This window comes from Schistocerca gregaria, chromosome 1 (genome assembly GCF_023897955.1).
Source record: "Schistocerca gregaria isolate iqSchGreg1 chromosome 1, iqSchGreg1.2, whole genome shotgun sequence".
In the NCBI taxonomy this organism is placed as follows: Eukaryota; Metazoa; Arthropoda; class Insecta; order Orthoptera; family Acrididae; genus Schistocerca; species Schistocerca gregaria.
In genome coordinates this window covers 773,669,996-773,696,032 of record NC_064920.1, presented here as the reverse complement: position 1 = coordinate 773,696,032, position 26,037 = coordinate 773,669,996, and the positions used below count along the sequence as shown (strand labels likewise).

The 26,037-nt window shown below is 43.2% G+C and overlaps 1 protein-coding gene across 1 annotated transcript in view; it reads right to left on the bottom strand.

Moving 5' to 3' along the window:
* Positions 1-1,142: 1,142 nt before the first annotated feature.
* Positions 1,143-26,037, bottom strand: part of LOC126273155 (uncharacterized) — a 91,757-nt gene continuing 66,862 nt past the window's right edge. The window contains exon 3 of the mRNA XM_049976656.1: positions 1,143-1,344. Coding sequence (XP_049832613.1) covers positions 1,143-1,344 — 202 coding nt within the window. The remainder of the gene's footprint in view (positions 1,345-26,037) is intronic.

The window sequence follows — 26,037 nt, the reverse complement described above, 5'->3', positions numbered from 1 at the left end:
TGTTTGGCGCCGTGCAGGTGAGCGCCACAATCAGGACTGCATACGACCGAGGCACACAGGGCCAACACCCGGCATCATTGTGTGGGGAGCGATCTCCTACACTGGCCGTACACCTCTGGTGATCGTCGAGGGGACATCCAAACCGTCATCGAACCAATCGTTCTACCATTCCTAGACCGGCAAGGGAACTTGCTGTTCCAACAGGACAATGCACGTCCGCATATATCCCGTGCCACCCAACGTGCTCTAGAAGGTGTAAGTCAACTACCCTGGCCAGCAAGATCTCCGGATCTGCCCCCATTGAGCATGTTTGGGACTGGATGAAGCGTCGTCTCACGTGGTCTGCACGTCCAGCTCGAACGCTGGTCCAACTGAGGCGCCAGGTGGAAATGGCATGGCAAGCCGTTCCACAGGACTACATCCAGCATCTCTACGATCGTCTCCATGGGAGAATAGCAGCCTGCATTGCTGCGAAAGGTGGATATACACTGTACTAGTGCCGAGATTGTGTATGCTCTGTTGCATGTGTCTATGTGCCTGTGGTTCTGTGAGTGTGATCATATGATGTATCTGACCCCAGGAATGTGTCAATAAAGTTTCCCCTTCCTGGGACAAATAATTCACGGTTTTCTTATTTCAATTTCCAGGAGTGTATACATTTCACAAATTACCTCACAAAAATCTGCAATACAACGAGAGCCACTACTGCCAGCTAAATAAAATATTCTAATTACTGAAGGGACTAACTACTGATAGGCGTAGTTAGCAAATGAAAGATTTTGATAGAACAAACAGTGTATTTACCTTAATAGTGTTCAAAAGTCATTATATATATATATTAGTTCCTGACGTCCAGTCGTACAAATTTAGTCTTTCTGATGGACACACGTCCAGATCATCCGCTCTCAAAACTCCGATCTCACTCCCCACATCCACCACTGCTGGCGGTTCACCTCCAACTGAGCAACGATATGCGTTGTTAACAGCCAACTGCCGAAAACTACAATAGCAAACAACAATGCAGACCAGCCACAGACTTCGCACAGCACAGCCAGTGATTTTCATATAGAGCGCTACGTGGCGGCACCAACATAAAAACATAAACAGCCTACTTACAACGTCGCTTTGTGTGTTTTAAGACTTTAGCAAAAGTCAGCCTGTAGAGGTCCAGCACACACGCGCCACCACGGCAAGAGGCGGCGGCCGCGGCACCTGGCAGAGCCAGGCAGGGCTGTGGTGTCGCGCCTTCGGAAGCTGCGCAGGTCAAAGGGTGGGCTGTCAGTTGCTCCAGTGAGCCGCGAACGCGGGGGCGGCAGCCGCAGCCCGCAGCCCGCCGCCTGCTGCCTTATTTAGCAGCCGCGCCACGGCCGGCCGCCCTATCTCAATGGCGCCCACTACCTGCTCATTCACGCAAGCCGCCACGACCTGAGCCGTGATGGACGCTACGTCTGCTTATTCAATGGACAACCCTTCCGTATTTACATCTCCACTGTTTATTTATTTATTTCATTAACAGTACAGAGTAACCCACCGCCTTGAAATGTAAGGTGGGTCGGATGCTTCTGAATCTAACAGCAAAGACTTCTCACTGTTACAATCTTATTGGTATACAGTTGTCGATGCTTGTTTTCATAATATAAAGAACATAATTTACACTGCTGGCCATTAAAATTGCTACACCCCGAAGATGACGTGCTACAGACGCTAAATTTAACCGACTGGAAGAAGATGCTGTGATATGCAAATGAGTAGCTTTTCAGAGTATTTACACAAGGTTGGAGCCGGTGGCGACACCTACAACTTGCTGACATGAGGAAAGTTTCCAACCGATTTCTCATACACGAACAGCAGTTGACCGGCGTTGACTGGTGAAACGTTGTTGTGATACCTGGTGTAAGGAGGAGAAATGCGTACCGTCACAATTCCAAAAAAGGTCGCCTATCGCGATTGCGGTTTATCGTATCGCGACATCTCTGCTCGCGTTGGTCGAGATCCAATGACTGTTAGCAGAATATGGAATCGGTGGGTTCAGGAGTGTAATATGGAACGCCGTTCTGCATCCCAACCGCCTCGTATCACTAGCATTCGAGATGACAGGCATCTTATCCGCATGGCTGTAACGGATCGTGCAGCCACGTCTCGATCCCTGAGTCAACAGATAGGGACGTTTGCAAAACAACAACCATCTGCACAAACAGTTCGACGACATTTGCAGCAGGATGCACTGTCAGCTCGGAGACCTTAGCTGCGGTTACCCTTGACACTGCATCACAGGCAGGAGCGCCTGCTATGCTCTACTCAACGACAGACCTGGGTGCACGAATGGCAAAACGTCATTTTTTCGGATGAATCCAGGTTCTGTTTACAGCATCATGATGGTCGAATCCGTGTTTGGCCACATGGCGGTGAACGCACATTGGAAGCGTGTATTCGTCATCACCCGGCGTGATGGTATGGAGTGCCATTGGTTACACGTCTCGGTCACCTCTTGTTCACATAGACGGCACTTTGAACAGTGGACGTTACATTTCAAATGTGTTACGACCTGTGGCTCTACCCTTCATCTGATCCCTGCGAAACCCTACATTTCAGCAGGATAATGCACAACCGCGTGTTGCACGTCCTGTACGGGCCTTTCTGGATACAGAAAATGTTTGACTGCTGCCCTGGCCACGACATTCTCCAGATCTCTCACCAATTGAAAACGTCTGGTCGATGGTGGCCTAGCAACTGTCTCGTCACAATACGCCAGTCACTACTCTTGATGAACTGTGGTATCGTGTTGAAGCTGCATGGGCAACTGTACCTGTACACGCCATACAAGCTCTGTTTGACTCAATGCCCAGGCGTATCAAGGCCGTTATTACGGCCAGAGGTGGTTGTTCTGGATACTGATTTCTCAGTATCTATGAACCCAAATTTCGTGAAAATGTAATCATAAGTCAGTTTTAGTATAATATATTTGTCCAATGAATACCCGTTTATCATCTGCATTTCTTCTTGGTGTAGCAATTTTAATGACCAGTATGGTATAAAGATTTCTGTGAGGTTACAGCGAATTGAATGCTTAACAACTGTAAAAATGCTTCCATATAATTTATATAATGCAAATGTCAAAGAAAAGTTAAAAAAAAGAAAATGTAACACAATGAGCGAGGTGAAAATAATTTGTAGTATGTAGAGCTAAGTGATATGCTGTATTTGGATGTGTAATACAATCTAAGTAGCATGTTGGTTAATAATGGCCTATTTATATCTATTTCTGATGAGAAGGTCTCGGTACAACCTCGAGGTATTCTCATCTGAAATGATTTGTAGTCGGACATCTATCATAAGTGGGAACTGTAACTTTTCTGCTTGTTTATTCTTGTGAACTGGAACTAGAGTAAACTGAGTTGCTATTCTTTATAGTCGCGTATCTGTGTTGTAATGCTGAACAATACAAATGATGTAATTACAGTCAATCAGGGTAACTTTGTACCATTTTTTTCATTTCTTTGAAAACACTGGACACAAAATAAATTACACATCACAACAGACGTTGTAACATTTTACATCTACATTTATTGATTGCTTGGTAAAGTGAAAATGTATGCTAAATATGCCCGACAAGAGTAAAATTTCGAATTGAAATTTGGTACAAAGTTAAAACTTTAGATCTTTCTTGTAAACTGTACTTTCTTCTATAGCTAATGCTAACCAGATAGAAATCAAGTGTTAATGAGAAGTAAAAAGAAACAGTATAAATTCAGAATTGCAGGTTTACTTTGAAATATCAAGGTATTTGCAGAGAACTGCCACGATTCAACTTAAATCGTTGTCGCCACAAGATCTCTTCATAGGGAAAACAATTAAAGGACGGCCACAAGCCTAAGAGCTTGTAGAAAGATGGAAAGACAACTGAAATACTAACTAGAAATCAGAGACAGCAAAAATGTTCCTTTCAGTACAAAATAATGCAGCTATGTGGAGCAGTATCCATTTAAAACAAACGTAAGAAGTGGTAGGAAGATACCCTGACTGGTAAAATGGTCCCTAATTGACTGAACAGATACGCTATCTGATAAAACGAGTCACCAAACCTAAAACTGCAGAGCTGCATATTTAGTTAACTTTACCAAAGTGACTGGAAAACGTAACTGTATATTAAATAAGCTGTTCCCCTAAATTCTGTTGTGCAGTACATTGAAAGTGCTACACCACCAGTACGTGACGTCACAATGAGTGACTTGCAGTTCACGTCACAATGCGTGTCTTGCAATTCCATCACAAGCTAACAGAATGAAAATGCTATATAAAATTACCAATCGAATTTTAAAAAGATAAACTGCCAAAACGTTTTTACAAAAATGCCCTGACATTTTGCGTTCACTATCGGAATGAACAAAATGCCAAACTCTGAATAAAATACACGCCAATTTAATACTGCGCTGTAACAGTTATTGTCTACATATGAAAGGAAACTGTCCCATTTGCCATGAATATTTTCAGATAGCTTTGGCTATAAATATGAATGAATTTGATAAATGTACTCAACCTCTGTAATATTACATTCTTTGGTCAGAGAGGCTACTTCTTTTGAAGAGACTGTGTGCTAGTCAGTCTGGCTATGTTCTTGGTTTGAAAAGGAAAGAAGCTGGCCTGCCTTCTAGTAGAGCATTATTTAAAAATGATTTTGCACTATTTTTTGAGGAAAGAATATCAGATAATGTTGATGATTGAAAGTCAAAAGCCTATTTTTAAGGTAATCCAGCTTTTTTATATATTTTTGTAACTGTGTAGCTTCTTATTGTTTGGCCACTGAGTGTGGTTGAGGTTTACTGTAGAAATCTTATAATATAACGTGCTATTTTGTCTTATAGTTGAAACAAGCGTCAAGGAAAGTAATTGTACACAAGAAAGGTATTAGAAAATACACTCCTGGAAATGGAAAAAAGAACACATTGACACCGGTGTGTCAGACCCACCATACTTGCTCCGGACACTGCGAGAGGGCTGTACAAGCAATGATCACACGCACGGCACAGCGGACACACCAGGAACCGCGGTGTTGGCCGTCGAATGGCGCTAGCTGCGCAGCATTTGTGCACCGCCGCCGTCAGTGTCAGCCAGTTTGTCGTGGCATACGGAGCTCCATCGCAGTCTTTAACACTGGTAGCATGCCGCCACAGCGTGGACGTGAACCGTATGTGCAGTTGACGGACTTTGAGCGCGGGCGTATAGCGGGCATCGATGTTGTCGCCAGTGGTCGGCGGAAGGTGCACGTGCCCGTCGACCTGGGACCGGACCGCAGCGACACACGGATGCACGCCAAGACCGTAGGATCCTACGCAGTGCCGTAGGGGACCGCACCGCCACTTCCCAGCAAATTAGGAACACTGTTGCTCCTGGGGTATCGGCGAGGACCATTCGCAACCGTCTCCATGAAGCTGGGCTACGGTCCCGCACACCGTTAGGCTGTCTTCCGCTCACGCCCCAACATCGTGCAGCCCGCCTCCAGTGGTGTCGCGACAGGCGTGAATGGAGGGACGAATGGAGACGTGTCGTCTTCAGCCATGAGAGTCGCTTCTGCCTTGGTGCCGATGATGGTCGTATGCGTGTTTGGTGCCGTGCAGGTGAGCGCCACAATCAGGACTGCATACGACCGAGGCACACAGGGCCAACACCCGGCATCATGGTGTGGGGAGCGATCTCCTACACTGGCCGTACACCTCTGGTGATCGTCGAGGGGACACTGAATAGTGCACGGTACATCCAAACCGTCATCGAACCCATCGTTCTACCATTCCTAGACCGGCAAGGGAACTTGCTGTTCCAACAGGACAATGCACGTCCGCATGTATACCGTGCCACCCAACGTGCTCTAGAAGGTGTAAGTGAACTACCCTGGCCAGCAAGATCTCCGGATCTGTCCCCCATTGAGCATGTTTGGGACTGGATGAAGCGTCGTCTCACGCGGTCTGCACGTTCAGCACGAACGCTGGTCCAACTGAGGCGCCAGGTGTAAATGGCATGGCAAGCCGTTCCACAGGACTACATCCAGCATCTCTACGATCGTCTCCATGGGAGAATAGCAGCCTGCATTGCTGCGAAAGGTGGACATACACTGTACTAGTGCCGACATTGTGCATGCTCTGTTGCCTGTGTCTATGTGCCTGTGGTTCTGTGAGTGTGATCATATGATGTATCTGACCCCAGGAATGTGTCAATAAAGTTTCCCCTTCCTGGGACAATGAATTCACGGTGTTCTTATTCAATTTCCAGGAGTGTATTTTGCTAAATTGTCTGGGTCTGAGAACTTTATGAAAAGATGTATTGTTATCATTGCTCAATTAAGCATTGTTAAATTTGGAGTCTTGTTCTCATTTACCACTCGTAAATATTCGTTCTCTATTTTCATTTACTTTCATGACTGTATTGCATAATCGCATTGCATATCGCAAGTTGTGAATGGAGAAGCTTTTTTTGAAAATTTGTAAGATACCGTCTGGCATAGCAACAGGCTATAGAGCAGACGAGCGTTCCGTGCGCACAGGTATTCAAATAAATTTAATTACCATCAAAGTTCACGTCCATCGTAAGCACATTGACTGTCAGAGTGTTTTTGTGAAAATATCAGTGTCAGTTCTGAGGTTTATTAGCGCTAAAAGATTTTAGTAAAGTGTTATCTCGTGAACTTTCAAGCAATTTTATCAGAAAGTCAAATGCGTTAATTTTTACATTCATTTACTCTGTAATTACATTAACAGTTCTGATATAGTCATTGTTTACAAGACAAAGATAAAGATTAGCAATATTCAGGGCCAACATTTTAGTCAGAGTTATTTGTTTTGAAGCCGGATAGCATATGTAAATTTCATTGAACACTCATTTCTTTCTCGCAGGAGAATTGTCTATGTACCGGCTAATATGGATTTCGCATCGTATAGTGTCTCATTTATCTATTCTGAATTATATATGCACTTTGTTTGTTTGCCCTGCACCGCAGTTAACTCATTTCGATATCAAACTAAGTTTTACACTTTTCCCAGATACCAACCTGACACTTCCGAACACGAGTTTAAGTTATACATAATACTTTTGCATACGAAATGCAATCTGAAATAAACTTTACCTAAACTGACTCTGGTAATGAATTTTGTAAAGTAAATCTAACTGTAAATGATCTTGTTGTCTTGACTCTAATGTAATTGCCCCTAACAAATTTTCGTGTGGATTACCTGTGGCAACGGAAACTTGGTACTCGTCGAAGTGATGACAAAATACACAGCTCAGCATCAAGCAAGCTAAATAGGAAAGAAAGCTTCGCACAGTGCAATGTGAAGACGTGCAACCGTTCTAAACAGATCACGTTTCGTTTTTACGTTGAGCAGCTGCGTTCCGCTTCTTGCAATGCGGCGAAACGAATAATCAGAAAATAAAATCCTTTTGTGGTGAGACAGTCCTGGAATTAGAACTTGTCAAATGATTGAAAGTAATTCATTCTTTGAAAACTGTTTGCAAAAACAAACTCATTGTCCGACTATCACAATTATCATTACAAAATTATCTTTTATAAAAAATATATTTCTATTCCATGAAATTTGTTACTAAAAACTGTTAAGGAGTGGTAAAATCTAGTACCTGTGAGTGTTAGCCATGTGAACAGAAAACTTCACTTATTCTCATCTCAACTATTAAACTCACTGACCCAAACCAATGGAGAAAAATTCTACTAAAATTTGTTATTCAGGCCCAGTATAAGCAAGCAACGCAGCAACAACTTTACCTCATAATCTTCACTTGTCCAGTTCATCTCTACTAAATCATAATTCACAATTGGTCCTTCTCTGTATTTTTACCCATGTGCTCTGCAACCTATTTCCATTGTCTCATTAGTATAGCCAACAACAGGTTCTCTCACTAGTTGGTCACAGAATGCTCACTGCAACGACAGTACTACTGAAGATGTAAGTTCACATTTCTTGTACTCAGAACTTCTCTGGCGTAACATATCGACTATTGAAAACTACTATCCGAAAAATATCTAGTACACACATGTGTAATATGGCATATCGAAGGAAAATGGAGCTTATATCAATTTTATTGAATACAGAAAATTAGCTAGAAACCTTCCAACTACACCTGTTACCATAAAGTTTTATTTTAATTAATTAATTAGTATTTGTTTTAGTGTATTGACCCAACATCTAGATCACTAGCTCCCAACCTGTCTGGCACCATTACCCCTGAGTGTAATTATAAGATAGCTAGTGCCCCCCCCCCTGCACCCCAACCACCACCCATCATAATTAATCTTTATAGGGAAAAATATTCTTTGAAACTTTCGTTTTCAAAATGATGAAAGATAATTGATAGTTTTTATAGATGTCTTACTAAACCAGAACTAATGAGTCGATGAGACGACTGGTGCTGTTTACGTCAAGCAACCTTTTTTTTTTTACGGAATGCTGAGGCAGTTCTTACTCCATTGCGAGTGCTGGCTAAAACACCTTGTCAAAAAAGAAAGCTGTCCACACTCAGGGTAGACACTTGTAGCATATCACCACTTCTTTCACTACCGACGTTTGTTTCATACAAACTCTGCATCCCATTTAAAATCAACCAAATTAAAATTTGTGTGCATTAATCAGGCTCACTGTCTTTTAAGTCACTAGATCGCTGGACTGTCAGAAATTGGAAGACTTTTGGAAGCCAATGCCTTGTGTCGTATGATCATTCGTACTACTACTACGACTACTGCATTTATTATTTTTATAATTATCAGTACTGTGTAGGCCCCACAGTAATGTAGTAACTATTACAAAGTTTTTGTTGTGTTGTACTGTCAATTAGTTCATTTATTGTTGAGAAACGAATAATGAATCATTGTCTCATCAATCGTGGGGACTACGTACAACTTGGAGCAAGCATTTTCATGAGATATTTAACCGTATGTGGTGTGTATGTCTCACACTCACTGTCATAGTTGCATGGTACAAAGGATGAAGTATGTGCATAGGGAGTATTCTATATGAGGAAGATGTTGTTCATAGATTTGTTACACAAACTGTAACCTCCAGCACACTGTGCAATACATTAACGCTCGTATCTGAAAAAAAAATTAATTCTTGGTAGCATTTATAATCGGCATTATAATCTTTTCAAATAGTGATAAAACTACTGATCTACTAAAATAATTTAGTTTCGTGATTGAAATACAGTTCAACTTTTTTGCTTTCACGCCTAAGAAAATTACATTTTACCCCTCAAAGGGTAACTGTTCCCAGGTCGGAAACCACTGTGCTAGAGGATACTGTAGGTCGAATACTCTGAAGTGACAGAAATCATGGGATAACGATATGCACATATACAGATGGCGATAGTACCGCGTACACAGGCTATAAAAGGACAATGCATTTGCAGAGATGTCGTTTATATTCAGACGACTCATGCGAAAAGTTTCCAACGTGAAGACGACCGCACAACGGGAATTAATAGACTTTCAACCCTGAAGGGTAGTTGGAGCTGGACGCGTGGGACATACCATTTCGGAAATCGTTAGGGAATTCAGTATTCCGAGACCCACAGTGTCAACAGTGTGCCGAAACTATCAAATTTCAGGCATCACCTCTCACCAGGGACGACGCAGAGGCCGTGAGCCTTCACTTAACGACTGAGAGCAGCGGCATTTGCGTGGAGTTGTCAGTGCTAACAGACAAGCAACACTGCTTTAAATAACCGCAGAAATCTATGTGCTAAGTACGGCGAAGGTATCCGTCAGGAGAGTGCAGCAAAATTTTGCATTAATATGCTATATCAGCATTCGACCAAAGCTACTGTCTTTGGTAACAGCACGACATTGCCTGCAGGGTTCTCCTGGGCTCGTGACCATTTCGGTTGGACGGTAGACGACTGGAAAACCGTGGCCTGGACGGATGAGTCCCGACTTCAGTTAGTAAGAGCTGATGGTAGGGTTCGGGTGTGGCGCATACTTCATGAACCCATAGACCATAGTTGTCAACGAGGTATTGCAAAAGCTTTTGGTGGTTTTGTAATAGTGTAGACGGTGTTTACATGGAATGAGCTGGGTCCCCTGGTTCAACTGAACCGATCATTGACTGGAAATGGTTACGTTCTGCTACTTGGATACCATTTGCAGCCATTAATGGTCTTGATGCTTCCAATCAGCGATAAAACTTTTATGGATGACAATGCTCCATGCCACCTGGCTTCAATTGTTCGTGATTAGTTTAAAGAATATTCTGGACAATTCTCTGGAATTATATGGACATCCACATTGGCAGACGTGGGACATAATCAAGAGGTCAGTTCGTGCACAAAATGTCGCAGTGGCAACATTTTTGCTATAGACGCAGCATGGCTTCGTATTACTGCAGGGAACTTTTAACGAGTTGTTGAATTCAGGCCACGTCGAGTTTCTGAACTACGTTGGGCTAAAGGACGTCCGACTCGACATTGGGAGGTATCCAGTATAACTTTTGTCACCTCACTGTATTTCACATACAAATGTAAAATAACATTTCCAATAAAAAATACACAAGCACAAAATGAAATCTAATCCTAAAATAATTCTAACCCATCCTAACCTAACCTAAAAGTAACCTACGGCAAGAATGACTTACTGGCAACAACCGGTATAACACCCCTCCCTGAAGTGTAGCATTTCTAGTCCCGTCCATCACATTACGTGACAATGTACTGACTAAAAAACATTCTAAATTGTCATGAAATTCAAGTTCCATATGCACCACCAGTTGAACGTTTCTAGAATCAAAATAGATCCATATTCACAGTGAAAATCAAGCTTATAAAATTATGAAAATAGCACTGGAAATCTTGAAAACAAAGAATTTGAATAAATCTAGCAAATTTTAGAAAAGGAGCTTCGATTCATCTGAAGAGAGTTCTAAAGTCCATGGTAACCCCTCCACTTTCCAAGATTTAGGCCTTGCTGCAGGTCCGCCCACTTCCCAGTTGCAACGTTGTGTAAACGGAGAGTCTCTGCAAGCGTACTGATAAAGTTTTATGATAAGATGCACAAGCATTTCCCTTTTAGGGTACCCTCGCCTGCCGCGAGTGATTATGGTAATTAAGGTGGTGGAGTAGTAGCTGATTTTCGATATTCTGTACGGTAATTATTTGGGAAAAGGATTTGGAAATTATCATGGAAATGTTATCTAAAAGGTGTAAATGATTTTTAAGATTATTCTGGAATATATTATCGAACGTAGGAGGAGGTTCTGGCTATCCAAACATCCATAGTGGCAAATGAAGAAAAAGCTGAACAATAAGATTTCGATAAGGATACATACCTGTAAAAATTAAAAATGTTCTTGTGCCCTCTCTTGATATGATTTTCCTTTTATATCTCTTCAACTCTGCGGTGACATGTCGGTGTTTCCCTCCATTATTATTGGTGACTTTGCGGGTCCTCACGATCGTCCGCAATTGTTACCATGGATTTTGTTGGATTGATAAATAAATACCCAAACAAATTTTTAAAACTGTTATCAATATATTTGCACACAATCTTTACGCAATACATCCATAATGCTAACCATACTTGGCGTGTATACAAATGCGTCTAGTCTCTTTGAGGTCTCAACACAGACAGATAGAGACACTACTAATTAATTAGTGGGCGCTGGACTGCTCATTAATAATCATCTCTGGCCTCGCTATCTTTCGTTGTTGTCGCAGATGGTATCCCTGTCTAGTGGTCAGAGAACGCGTCTTTTAATCAACTTAAAATTCACCGCCACAATCCCTTGACGTTGCCTTCACCAACTCACAACCAAAATGTTTTTTTCCTATGTGGAACTATACGTAGGGCTACGTTACAGGTTAGTCTGTCCCCACAACAAAAATGTGTTACGTCGACACACTCCGGCTGCGTCATTTGTAGGAATCGCGGAACTGCATATTCGGCGACAGGGCTCAGTTTCGCACAGCGAGAGACGGCACCTACGAAATAGTAAACTACGGCAGTCACAGATTTGCTTGGCCTTTGACGTTATGAGAATGGCGAACATAAATGACTCATCGAAAGCCACTATGGTTAAAAAATGCGCCAACATATTCGTGGGTTTAACCAAGTCACACTAATATTATCAATTTTCAATCTAACATACACTTCAGGCCACCATACTGATTAAGATTTAGTATGCATATTAGTTAGCTTTGACAACTTACAACCAGACTGTAACCTTCGAAATTAACTTAGACTCCGGTCTACATCAAAATGAATCTGCCTCTGTAACCTATAGTTGTTGTGGTTTGCATTTCGAAGACTGATTTGATGCAGCTCTCCAAGCTAATCTATTCATTACAACTCTGTTCACCTCTGCATAGCAAGTGCGGCATACATGTGCTTGTTTCTGCTCATGGGAGTCAGGTCTTGGTCTTACTCTACAGCTGTTACCCTCACACATCTCTACAATACGAAATTAACAATTACTTGATGCTTTACATTCTAAAAAAATATGCAGAAATAGGATAAATGTTACCAGCGTTCTGCTCTATCTCTGTTCGTGCATAGATGACGTCACACATCACATCATAATTGCATCACGGGTCACATTCGATGTACACTAGTAACGGTGGCTTCAATTCACTCGACACCAGAAATAACTGCGTAAAGAAACTCGCTCTCTCTCTCTCTCTCTCTCTCTCTCTCTCTCTCTCTCACACACACACACACACACACACACACACACACACACACACACACACACACAAAGTTCACACAATTGCCTCAATAGCTGCTTTGTCGCAGGTGAAACTCAGACGGCAGTGGCCCTTTAGTATTGATACTTCGTAACTTTGCTTACAAATGTAAATCTTCCCCTTGGTTTCCTATAGTGGGTCGAAAAATCATACATACAATGACTGCACTTTTTTTGAGTCTATACCAGTAGAGAATTTCAGATATACACCTCACAAGATTGTCCTTTATGTTGTTCACAAGTTTGTCCTTTATGTAGTTGGGCATATAGAATGATGAGCCAAGGAAAACTGAAGTCCACGGCGGTCGCTGGTATCCGATACTTGCCATTGTAATCTCGAAGCAATAGATCCGCTGACCCATCATATTTACAGTCTGCTCTTTCTTAAGGCATCGGGAAGGTGATGTTATCGAAATCTGTTCAGAGAAAGCATCAAGAAGAGGAGAACTTACTTTATTTATTTAAGCTGATCTGATTAGGGCCATCAGGCCCTCCCTTACGTCGAATCAGGGTTTCATACGTACAGAAACATTTTTACGTCTTACTTACCTACGAAATAACAATTTTAATGTGAAAAATAGCATTATATTGATTTGACTATCTGAAGTAGCATTCCGGGTAAATAATACAGTATTGGTAAAGTTTATACTGGCAGTACTTGTAATACTGTAACTGCTGCCACTGATAGTGAGAACAGAATTCAAAATAATAATAATAGTAACAACAATAATAATAGTTATAGTAATAATGTTAGTGGCAGACATAAAAAGAATTTATACGTGTACAAGAAAACCTTTTCTGATATACCGAGTTCTGGGGAAAGTAAATTTGAGGAGACAGCATCAGCTAAGAATACTGGGGAATTAGGAAGACCTGGTGGGAATGAAGCATCTAACGAGCGTGTACACGGACAAAGATAATCCTTATTGTTGTGATAGTATATATGTCATTAACTGTCTGCTGAAGCTGGAAATGTTATTCAGTTCTCTATCAAATGCGGGAGATTATTCCAGAGACGGATTCCAGCTGCTAAGAAGGACATCAAGAAAGTCCTTAAACGATGCAGTATGACAGAAAGGATTTTAATCTGCCAGGAAGTTTCAGAAAGGATTTTGCTCTGATGGGAACAGGTCTTTCTGCCATTTTGCTCAGACAAGAGCGTTGAGGTCGAGGAGAGATATGAGATACAGTGTTTGTTGATAAGATAGCAGAGAAGAGAGAGGATATGGAAATCTCCCCTCTTGTCAGCACGCAGCCAGGATAGTTGTGCATTATGATGGTGAAACATGATCAAACAGTCGAACATAACAGAGATAACGAACACATGCACTCAGAACCAGGTACAGGCGCCGTGAGTTTTACTGAGAATGGCCTTGCAGGATAACATTCCTGTAATCAACAACTGGAAATATAACAGCTTGTACAGGTTTCTTTTTCATATTTTTGTATTTTTATAGGGTATGGGAAGATGCTGATACCTTCTTGCACATTGCAGTTACGTGCTCAGTCCAGTTTAGATTCTCATCTGTTATTACTCTTAGACTATTTTCTGAAGGATGGATGTTTATATTTATCCCATTTAGGATTACAGGTGGTAGGCATTCCCGATATTCCTGGCGAATAAGCCTCGAATGACCAGTCAGTACAATGTGGGTTTTAGATGGGTTGAGCTTTAACCCTATACCCTGCGCAGGCCGGTATTGAACTTCTCAATAGTTGTTTTCAGGTTTACCGGTTTTGCGCTTAGATACAACTGGATGTCTCAGACTACATATGGTATTTGCAGTAGGGCGAAACTAATGACATGTCATTGACTTACAATGAATAGAGGACCTAATATCGAACCTCAGGGAACGTCTGATATTACTTACTTTCATTGGGCTGCTAAGTTTGGCAAGTAAAATGTTGAAGTCGGCAGAGTCAGAGGCTTTGCTGAAGTCTAAGAAGCACACGATTATCGCCTCTTGGGCATCTTTAGCAAGCTTCAGGTTAGCTGTCACCTTTATGAAAGCAGATGTTGCACTGCGATGTTTACAAACACCTGATTGGTATTCGTCTAGTAGGTTGTTTATAGTCAGATAGTTTGTTAGCTGATAATGGACTGTACAGGATGAGCCTCGTAAGATGTAACACCCCTTTTATTTCGTGAACAGCTGCACATATCGAAACGCGGTTTACGGAAAATGCTAGGCTTAGTGGAACACGTTTGTTTTTGTTTGTTTAACATTTTTAGCGCTCTTGTCACTGCGATATTGAAGTAAGTACGTTGTTTCTAAATGGAATCGTCCACTTTTTATAACTGCATTCGATAGCTCTTGAGAAGACAATTGCATTGATATAGCGTTTGTTAATGTTGAAGTTGAAATCTGTCTAGAAATGTCCTATAATGTGAAGAGCACGGTAGCAGGAAACGGAATTTGCAGAGCAAACAATGCCAAGCAGGCGTCTCGGACCAGGCTGCGTAGCTGTATACCGTAAGGTAGGCCTGCGCCGCGAGAATGAAGCTTTATTTCCCCTTGAACCAATTTACGACTTAGATGCAGATTCACCTAAGAATTCTGTGTGTGTAAATAAGACATAGACTAGTATCTAGCATATGACAAAGGGCTTAGGAAAACTATTTCACATTTATAGGCTAGTATCTAGCATATGACAAAGGGCTTAGGAAAACTATTTCACATTTATGTATCCTTCCAGATTTACGTATGCTGAAACAGAGAAATCAGCTGTTAATTCTTCAAAAATAAAGGTGTCTTATACGCTGCAAAAAGCAGCTACTGTATTAAATACTGAAATCGTAGGAGGAAGATTTGACCTGTCTTTTCCTGTACGTGACTGTGTGCTCCTTAGAGGTATAAGACACGCAGTCGGACAACTGTCTCTACCTACACTGCTCTAAGTTATGTCAGTGGGGTACATTCGTTGACTAAACATTTTATTAAAAATATTTTATTGACCACCTGTACACCGCAAAATAAAAATTCTTCTTAATTATACGTCGTTTCACTATGAACGTAAGCGCGTAATGACAGCGTTACCACTTATGTGCAATATACGCTGTCGACATATTTGACATTGCAATGCAATTTTGTACACGCCTAGATGAAATAAACCATTTACTAACAATTGTTTGGTGACCACCCAAAGCCGGCCGGGGTGACCGAGCGGTTCTAGGAGCTACAGTCTGGAACCGCGTGACCACTACGGTCGCAGGTTCGAATCCTCCCTCGGGCATGGATGTGTGTCATGTCCTTAGGTTAGTTAGATTTACGTAGTTCTAAGTTTTAGGGGACTGACGACCTCAGAAGTTAAGTCCCATAGTGCTCAGCGCCATTTGAACCATTTGACCACCCAAATCATGTAAGACTAGCTTTGTCTCTCAAAAAAAAAATTACCCGTCATTTAAGTATATGTTCAAACTGTTGACCACGACATCAAAGGCACACATTTGCAATCGCCGTTCGAAAGAATGACGAACAGATGTAATTACAGTGGATGACATGGTGGAGCATGCACTGGCGATTCAACAGCACATATCGTCTGGAGTAGTTGGGCCTTCGTCATTGACTACCTTTTTGTGTGCTCCCCAAAGAAAGAAATCAAGAGGAGTCAAATCGGGGGACCTCGCAAGCCAATTGACAACAGAATTTCGTCCTATCCAAAGTGTATTTCTGTTGCAACTCGAGACGAGTGAGCTGGACAGCCGTCATGTTGTAGCCACATACATTGTTTAATATCCAGTGGTACCTCTCCTAGAAGAACCGACAGAATATTCATAAGAAAGTGTGCGTACCAAAGTCTATTTACAACGCTTTAGATTTTCTACGATGCCGGGCGCTTCGCCGTCGTTAATGTTACACTTGACGAAGCCAGTGTGGATTTCCTGTTGCGCACTGGTGCATGCTACGCAAATTTACATTACCAGATTAGTAAATGTTGCTTCTTTGGTAAAGAACCCGCATTGCAAATATGTAGGGTCGTCTCTCAGTTGCTGAAGGACGAACCGATAAAATTCTGTACGACGTTCGAAATCACGGTCGCCGAGTGCCTAATGCCGTGACAGATGACAGGGATGAAAATTCTGTCGATGCAGGATGAGAATGACATTCCTCTGGCTGATTCAGAATTCCTTGGTAATATGTCTCGTACCACTGTGCGGATTCATTAGCGTCGTAGCCAGGTAGTTTCTTTGTGTTCCCTGTCAGGTGCAGTCTTCTATCGTGTCCTCTTTTTGACGTTTAAGCAGCCTGTCCGCAATAACGTCTTAAACATTGATGCAATTCCCTGGCGCATCGGACATTAGGGGTGAGGGTAGATAGCATTTCTTTTACATTCACCATATAAAAGTTGTATATCCAACTTCTCATCATTGGTATACATGTCTACACACAACAAATACTGAAGGAGACATGAGCAGCCTACAGTGCAAACAAATAAACAGGCAAATGTGTTGACATTCTGACACAAGGTAGGACGAGAGCTCTGCTTAGCGATGTTTGCACCACAAATGCCGATTCTGGCCACAGTTCTCTCAGATTCCAGGACATTTCTTGAATCTTTTTATAAACGCTGTATCACTGTAACTTTCTTCTTAAGAGCTATCGAATGCAGTTATAAAAAAATAACAGCTCCATTTAAAAATACGTGCTTGCTTCAATGTTCCCATTGATAGCAGCACTAAAAACATTAACCGGACAGAAGCATATTTGCCCCTTGACGCTCTAACATTTGCCGAAAACCGCGTTTCGATATGCGTAAGCTTTCACGAAATAAAAGGCGTGTTACATCTTACGTGACTGACCCTGCATACCTGTATTCTAACGGATTGGACAGTGCAGAAAGAATGCAGGTAGATCGGTAATCAAATAGTGGCTGGTAACACTGCTTCCCCTCTTGTGCATTCGCCTGACATTTTCTCTAGCGTGCGTCTTGGGATATGTTTGTGTAAACAGGAGACTTTCCTAGTACACATACGCACTCACTTTTAGAGGTGCCAGTGACCATTTCGCTCATACTTATAAATAAAGGGGTGTCAAATATTTGATTAATTTAATAGTGAAGTACAGATTCGGACTATAAGGCTTGTGTCGAGTCATATGACTGAAATCAATAGTTGAGTGCACGCATAATTAATGAGCATAAAAATTCCACAGGAAAATTTCACACTTATAAGTAATTTTCACAACGATTCCGAACCGACCAACATATTCCCAAGATAAAGGTCCAGGGGATGAGAAGGTTTACATTATTTTCAGTATTCTGGTAGCCAGTTTAATAAATTAGTTCCAAGACGGCAGGTCTGTTGTAAAGGAAGACGTAAGCTGCCGTGTTCAAACTTAATTCACAGACATACTTTCACGAACGGAGACGTTTATCTTGACGATGCTGATTTGGCGCCTCTTCGGAATGAGCAAAGTAAACGCCAAGAGTGGCCCCCCGTCTTTTAGTCTGAACAACCACAGGGGCGCCAGCCTCCGTAGTCAGGTTCGCAGTATAGCACTTGTTTCCGGAGTAACCACACCACCGCCTCATCAACGAGGTAATTACAAGGGCGGGGAAGAGGGGGGGACAAGTTGTGGAGCTCCACTTTGAAAAAGCATATAAGGACGATTGGTTGATTATGGACTGTCGGAAGACTGCTGTGCGTGTCAGCCTTAGCTGTAGCATGTTCTGGACTTCAGTACTGTGAGGCCATGTACAGTAAATACCCTACTAGAATCCAGCTGCATTTTAAGAAGGTGAACGCTAGGCGCTTGGGTTGTGATCGCGGTAACGAAACGTGTTGGCCTCTGGTTGTACTGGTAATCCACCGACTACTCTTTCACGCGTGTGTTCAAAGCAACGCGCTCGCGACCTCACACTTCGTCTCAGTCTCTCTCACATGGCTCCCTAATAGCTGGTGTATTTCCCAGTGATTAGTTCTCTCTTAATACCTTGAGTGTTTTCCGTTAAGGCTGGTCGATCTCTCACTGTAATTTCCTTGTGTGATTTAGGTATTCTTTTTCCACGGATAACTTGCTTACGCAAGTAGTATTAAATAATTCTGGATTCTTGGTTTTTCTCCTCATTGTGAAAGCTGTTTCGCTTATTCCCATGTTCTTAAGAGTGGCATGCAGATATTAATTTTATTTCAGTATATCCAAAGTCCTTCTCCAAACCTCAATAATTTAATTACGCTTCAGCTGATACACTTGTTTCAGCTCATTGATGGAACCATTTTAACCGCAGTAGGCTGTCAGCTTTATTTCTTTAATGCACCGTGCATATAAATTATATTACTGGCCATTATCAAACGTCTGCAGTGTAATACCCAGTTGACATATAACAGGTAAGACATATTTCTGGGTAACGTCACGATTGCGTGTTAGAATTGTTGTTAAGTTACTTGCTTGACATTGGTGACGTGTTTGTCAGATTTAAAAATTTTGTACCGTGTTATGTGGGAACAGACAGGTTCCCAGAAACACACATGTCGTATGTTGCAGATATGATCTTGCACATAACAATCAGCTTACAAGAACCAATTTCACAATATGACATGTAGACAAAAACCTTACTAAGGGGTAGCTTACAAGCCCTTGCATTATTCGTTTAGCAGCATACCCGCCTACTTTTCCGCAATCGTTCATACACGTCGTCGTCGTCGGCTGATACTCGTATCCGTGTTTTCGTATCTCTCCTGGGATTTCCTTTGCCACTGTTCAGGCGTGGAAATGTCTTTGATAGCTTAGTAGTCCAGTCCTAGCATTGAACAAGCGAAAACAAAAATTGCAAATGATGGAAGGTGGAGGACGTGGCTGGGCCTGGAGGAGTTTCCGTCTTTGGCGTTTGTCATTTTCCAGTCTTCGACGTTCCGGCTTAAAGTTCTGAAGAGCATTTGAGGTAGTTGAGCGCCAGCGACTGCGATCTTCTGCTATGGTTGACCAGTTACTTGGATCAATGTCAAAGTTTTTAGATTTTTCTGGTACTGATCCTTCTAGCGTTTAAGAGGGGCACCTCGCGGCCTTTAGCGTGTGCTCACTTCACTGTACAGTATTTGACGCGGAAGTCTGTCATCTCTCGTCAGCTGGACATATCCAACCCATCTTAATTGCTGCCCAATAATGAGAGATTCTATACTATTCATTTTCGCTTTCTCAAGAATGGTGGTATTTGGTATAAAATCATCCCATTTTATGTACATTACCTGTCTTAGCTTCTGTTGGTTGAAGCGTTCTAGTTTCTTCAGATCGCGGCGGTATAATGTCCAGGTTTCGCAACCATAGAGGAGCGTTGAGATGACAACAGCTTTATATACCATGCGTTTGGTGTATAGTGTTAGGTCTTTATTCAGGAAGACACGTTTTCTGAGACGATCAAATGCTACATGGGCAGCACGTATTTTTTCTACACGTCTTTTTCAGATGAGCAATTAGATGACAACATGCTTCCTAGATGAAGGAAATGGTCCACTTGTTCCAAGGGTGTATCAGAAATGGATATGCTGAAATCGGGAAGCGAAGAGCCAAGCACGTCTTCTGAATATTGATGGAAAGACCAAATCGTTTGTCTGCCTTGCTGAAACAATTAACAGACTGCTGCATATCTGAAGATGAATGAGATGAAGAGGCATTGTCGTCACTATACTGCAGCTCTGTTACACGAATGGTACCTCTGAAATTTTTTGGTCGGAGTCTGGATTGGTTAAATAATCCTCCATTGAACCTGTACTTTAGTTCTGTCCAAGCGTTGTTTACAGATGTCTCATAAAGCGTAGCTGTCAGGTACAAGGCAAATAACGTCGGTGCAAGAACGCATCCTTGTTTGAGCCCACTCGTTGTTGGGAATTCAACAGATGTTTCATCCTGGCAGGTGATCTGTCCAGTTATGTCATCGTGGAGAACTTTAATCAGATCAACAAAATGTTCAGAGCAGCCGAAACATTTTAAGACCGTCCACGTGGCTTCTCTGCGAATTGTATCAAAGGCCTTTTCTAGGTCATAAAAAACTTATAGTAAAGGCTTTTGTTGTTCTCCGCACTTCTCCTGCAGTTGTCGTGCAGAGAAAATCACGTCAATCGTCCCTCTTGATGGGCGAAACCCGCATAGAGACTTAGGAAGCATAGTCTCTGAAAGTGTCTGAAGGACTGAAAAGGTTTCTGGCAAAAATGTTATCAGTTACAGAAAGCAAGGATATTCCACGGTACTTATCACAGATGCTTCTATCGCCTTTCTTGAAGATGGTGACAATTGTGAAATTCTTCATGTCAGCTGGCATATTGCGGGTTTCCCACATTAATGAGTCAGAGGCAAGCCGCCACCCTGAATAAGTTCTAACAGGATGTTGTCAGGTCCAGAAGCCTTTCCTGGTTTCAGACTGTCTAGTGACTTGCTGAATTCTTGAAAAGTTGGAGGATCAGCCATCCAGGGTTGTGGAGTATGCTGTGAGACATGTTTGAGAAAGTTACTAGCGGCATTAGAAGTGGGATACAACAGTGAGCTGAAGTGCTCTTTCCAAAGATTCAAGATGTTCTGACTTTCAGTAAGGATGGTCGTGTTGTCAGCAGCTTCCAGTGTTCCTGATGAGAAGCGGATGGGTCCATAAAGGTCTTTAATGCCAGTGTAGAAGCCACGCAGGTTCCTGGCATCGGAAAAATTTTGGAGTTCCGGGGCTCTTTGTTGCCACTATTTGTTCTTCATTGCTTGTATTTCACTCTGACATTCCTGCTTGAGCTCTTGAAAGGGTACTTTCTTTTCTGCGCAAGACCGTGAGCAACAGCTAGGTAAGCATCTCGCTATGCAATGATGATGGCTTGGATTTCTTCATTGCTGTTATCAAACCAGTCACTTCTCTTGTGCGCCCCAAAACCAATAACATTCTCTGCAGTCTCTTTGATGATGTTCTTTCATGCGGTCCATTCTTGATCGACATCATCTGTAATTGCTGGAGATTTGCGGAGCTGGTCTGACAGCTCGTCTTGGAAGTGTGACCGAACGTCTTTGTTCTGCAGGTTGTCTGAGAAGTCGAATCGTGTCTTACGATACTGTGGTAACCTCATACGGCTAACTAAAAGTTTATGATCAGTCCAGTAATCACCGATGTTTCAAGCTGTTTTGTGATTAGTATGTCTGTCTTGCCACGCTGTCGAGTGATGGCATAGTCTATAAGATGCCAATATTTGGAGCGTGGGTCCATTCGTGTGGTATTATAGCGGTTAGGCAAGCGGAATTGCGTATTGATGATGAAGGGCTCGTGCTGAGCACATAGACCAAGAAGTAACAGCCCATCTCCATTGCTTGTTTACCCATGATTTCCCTCCAAAATCGGTTAACCCTCCCACTCTGGCATTGAAGCCTCCCTGTAGGATTAATTTATCTGTAACTGGTGTCTTAGAGAGAATAGTGTTCAGCTGGTGGTAGAACGGATTCTCTGAGTATTCATTGCTATCTAAAGTAGGAGCATATGCAGAGATGAAGGTGATGAAGCTGTCTAAACCAAGGGGTACTCTACGAGCCTTTCATTAATTGAAACAAGTGTGAGTCGATGTGCATTCACTATTCTTGTTTTTTACAGCAAATCCTACACCATGAATGCGTGGTTCTCCTGCATCCTTTTCTTTCCAGAAGATGGTGCACCCTGGACTTGCCTCACTGATGTGTCCTTCGACTAATAGTCTAGTCTCGCTCAAGGCAGCTATATCTATATCTAGCCTAGCTAGTTCATGGCTGATAAGAGCGGATCTTCGTTCTGGCATGTTACTGTTCACGTCCAGGAGGGTCCTGACGTTGCAGTTCCTATGGTCATTATCATTTCAGGCTTCTTTGGTTTCCATCCGCAGTACAAGGAGTGCCCTTCTGGGTGCGGATTCCCAGCCCGGTTCAAGTGTGACTTTCGATGTTTAGCCCACATTTTCTAGGGCCTTGCCCGTTCAGGGTGGGCAGCGCTCATCCCAAATAAGTCTGCCCAGGCGCAGATGCACGATCGGATCCCCGATCAGTCACACGGGTTCTCAGGGAGGCGATCATCACCCACCTGCCACCAATGTGCAGGTGCAGACTAGTAGCTTACAACCTCACTCAGAGCCTGCTACCACCGTCCTTATCCCATCGCCATTGTGCTTTAAAGAAAATGACAGGTGAAATTGCCACTTGCGTGACTTTAAGGTGGATTACAGCTTGCGAGGAAGTAACCCACACACTATGATTCTGGAACAGTTATATATGAGACATGTAACTTCAGATACCAGAACTGCAACGGACTGCCGTGAGCTCAATGACGGGAGAGCGGCGTCTTTACCGCCAGTCCGCCTGGATCGACCTCTTCCGCCTCCATGATCGTTGAGAACGTGGTAGATAAAAGATTCTTCTTCCGCTCGCTTCGCCGTTGTGTCGAGGGTTGTATAGTAGAGAGGAAAGTGAAAGACACCCTTGGGCCTCGAAACCTAATGCCATTGGGGTCGAAAAAACCAAGAGTTGGCCAAGGGAGGCCGATAGGAAAGAAAACGGAAGAAGCCTGACACAAGTAAGTGGAAGTAATGCTAGACTTACACCTAACGGCCCATGTGGTTGCCACCCACATACTCCAAAGACGGGAGCCCCCTTGTGGGCGGCGGGTGGAAATGTTTGTTAATGAAATGTTCCTATGATTTATTTAATGCTGTTGTTTGCTGTTCTCAACACTGGCTCTCTAACTACAATATTGGCAACCAGAAAGTGATTAACAAAACATGAAGCCTGTAATTAGAGTTCCTAGTGCCCACTTCATCTGAGAAATACACTTAAAGGCTACAGCTTATAGCTCTGAGAATCAAATACGATTCACTCTAAAAGGTTCACTATATTCTGAAAGTCACAGACCAAAAAAAATCCACACAATCCAACTACCAGAGCAGTTCAGAGTCTAATGCGCTAATGCAACTATAACGGTTCCAGTTAAATGTTTACGTGAATGCTCGCCATAATTTGATGATAATGTTCATCAAACGCCACGCTAAATAATGGTAGAATGTCTGTCCCGCGGCGGCACGTGAAAATACAATATACGCGAACTGAGGATAGAACATTAAAGTCATCCCAGAATCAACACTTCACTCGAAATTGATTTCATGGTTACGCGTATCCCGAGTAACTTATTACGGCACCCGAGGCTGTTTATAGAAATGATACCGACGCGACGCCACTCCTGGCACAGATGTTACGCTGATCAGCATCTGGAGAGAACTGGGGCCTTTCTTTCTGCGCTGACGCTGACGCTGTAAAGACGAGCCGATCCTTGGCTCGAGAATGGTGCAGTCTAGACAGATTTGTCATTCCTGCGCTTCCTGTGGAAGAGAAAAGAAAAATATATTAACACACTTGTCTCGCGCAGCGTTCTTATATACACTCCTGGAAATTGAAATAAGAACACCGTGAATTCATTGTCCCAGGAAGGGGAAACTTTATTGACACATTCCTGGGGTCAGATACATCACATGATCACACTGACAGAACCACAGGCACATAGACACAGCCAACAGAGCATGCACAATGTCGGCACTAGTACAGTGTATATCCACCTTTCGCAGCAATGCAGGCTGCTATTCTCCCATGGAGACGACCGTAGAAATGCTGGATGTAGTCCTGTGGAACAGCTTGCCATGCCATTTCCACCTGGCGCCTCAGTTGGACCAGCGTTCGTGCTGGACGTGCAGAACGCGTGAGACGACGCTTCATCCAATCCCAAACATGCTCAATGGGGGACAGATCCGGAGATCTTGCTGGCCAGGGTAGTTGACTTACACCTTCTAGAGCACGTTGGGTGGCACGGTATACATGTGGACGTGCATTGTCCTGTTGGAACAGCAAGTTCCCTTGCCGGTCTAGGAATGGTAGAACGATGGGTTCGATGACGGTTTGGATGTACCGTGCACTATTCAGTGTCCCCTCGACGATCACCAGAGGTGTACGGCCAGTGTAGGAGATCGCTTCCCACACCATGATGCCGGGTGTTGGCCCTGTGTGCCTCGGTCGTATGCAGTCCTGATTGTGGCGCTCACCTGCACGGCGCCAAACACGCATACGACCATCATTGGCACCAAGGCAGAAGCGACTCTCATCGATGAAGACGACACGTCTCCATTCGTCCCTCCATTCACGCCTGTCGCGACACCACTGGAGGCGCGCTGCACGATGTTGGGGCGTGAGCGGAAGACGGCCTAACGGAGTGCGGGACCGTAGCCCAGCTTCATGGAGACGGTTGCGAATGGTCCTCGCCGATACCCCAGGAGCAACAGTGTCCCTAATTTGCTGGGAAGTGGCGGTGCGGTCCCCTACGGCACTGCGTAGGATCCTACGGTCTTGGCGTGCATCCGTGCGTCGCTGCGGTCCGGTCCCAGGTCGACGGGCACGTGCATCTTCCGCCGACCACTGGCGACAACATCGATGTACTGTGGAGACCTCACGCCCCACGTGTTGAGCAATTCGGCGGTACGTCCACCCGGCCTCCCGCATGCCCACTATACGCCCTCGCTCAAAGTCCGTCAACTGCACATACGGTTCACGTCCACGCTGTCGCGGCGTGCTACCAGTGTTAAAGACTGCGATGGAGCTCCGTATGCCACGGCAAACTGGCTGACACTGACGGCGGCGGTGCACAAATGCTGCGCAGCTAGCGCCATTCGACGGCCAACACCGCGGTTCCTGGTGTGTCCGCTGTGCCGTGCGTGTGATCATTGCTTGTACAGCTCTCTCGCAGTGTCCGGAGCAAGTATGGTGGGTCTGACACACCGGTGTTTCAATGTGTTCTTTTTTCCATTTCCAGGAGTGTATAAAGCCGCGGTGCGGACGGCTAAGGGAACGTCTGATTAAATCGGCTCTCCCGACTAGCCGCTGGGCTAGTAATGCACCACTTCAAGTTATTAAATAAATCATTGCTTCCTTTGCTGATGGCCAATGAAGCTCTGAATTTAAATGTGCAATCAGCACACAGGTAAGTAATCATAATAAAAGTCTGACCTGGCTAAGTCCAATATTTTGGGCGAGAGAATTAATTTAATTACACTACACGCAGTAGACGAGCTCTGAACTTGCCCTTTGGAGATACGCTATCGCTATAGTTTTATAGCTATTCAGTGGAAACTTTTCACATCTTTATGATTGTAGCGTATCTCCCTTCTATTTAAATTTAAACATCCTACCTTTATTTATTCACTAATCGATCTTGCTTCCTTAATTTTTAAGACAAAAACCAGAAAAACATAAATTTCAAGTAAAATTTTAATTTATGAGATCCAGAATACTGTTTCTACTAAATTGTTATGCAAAAGGAATCTAAATATAAATTTTTAAGTTTC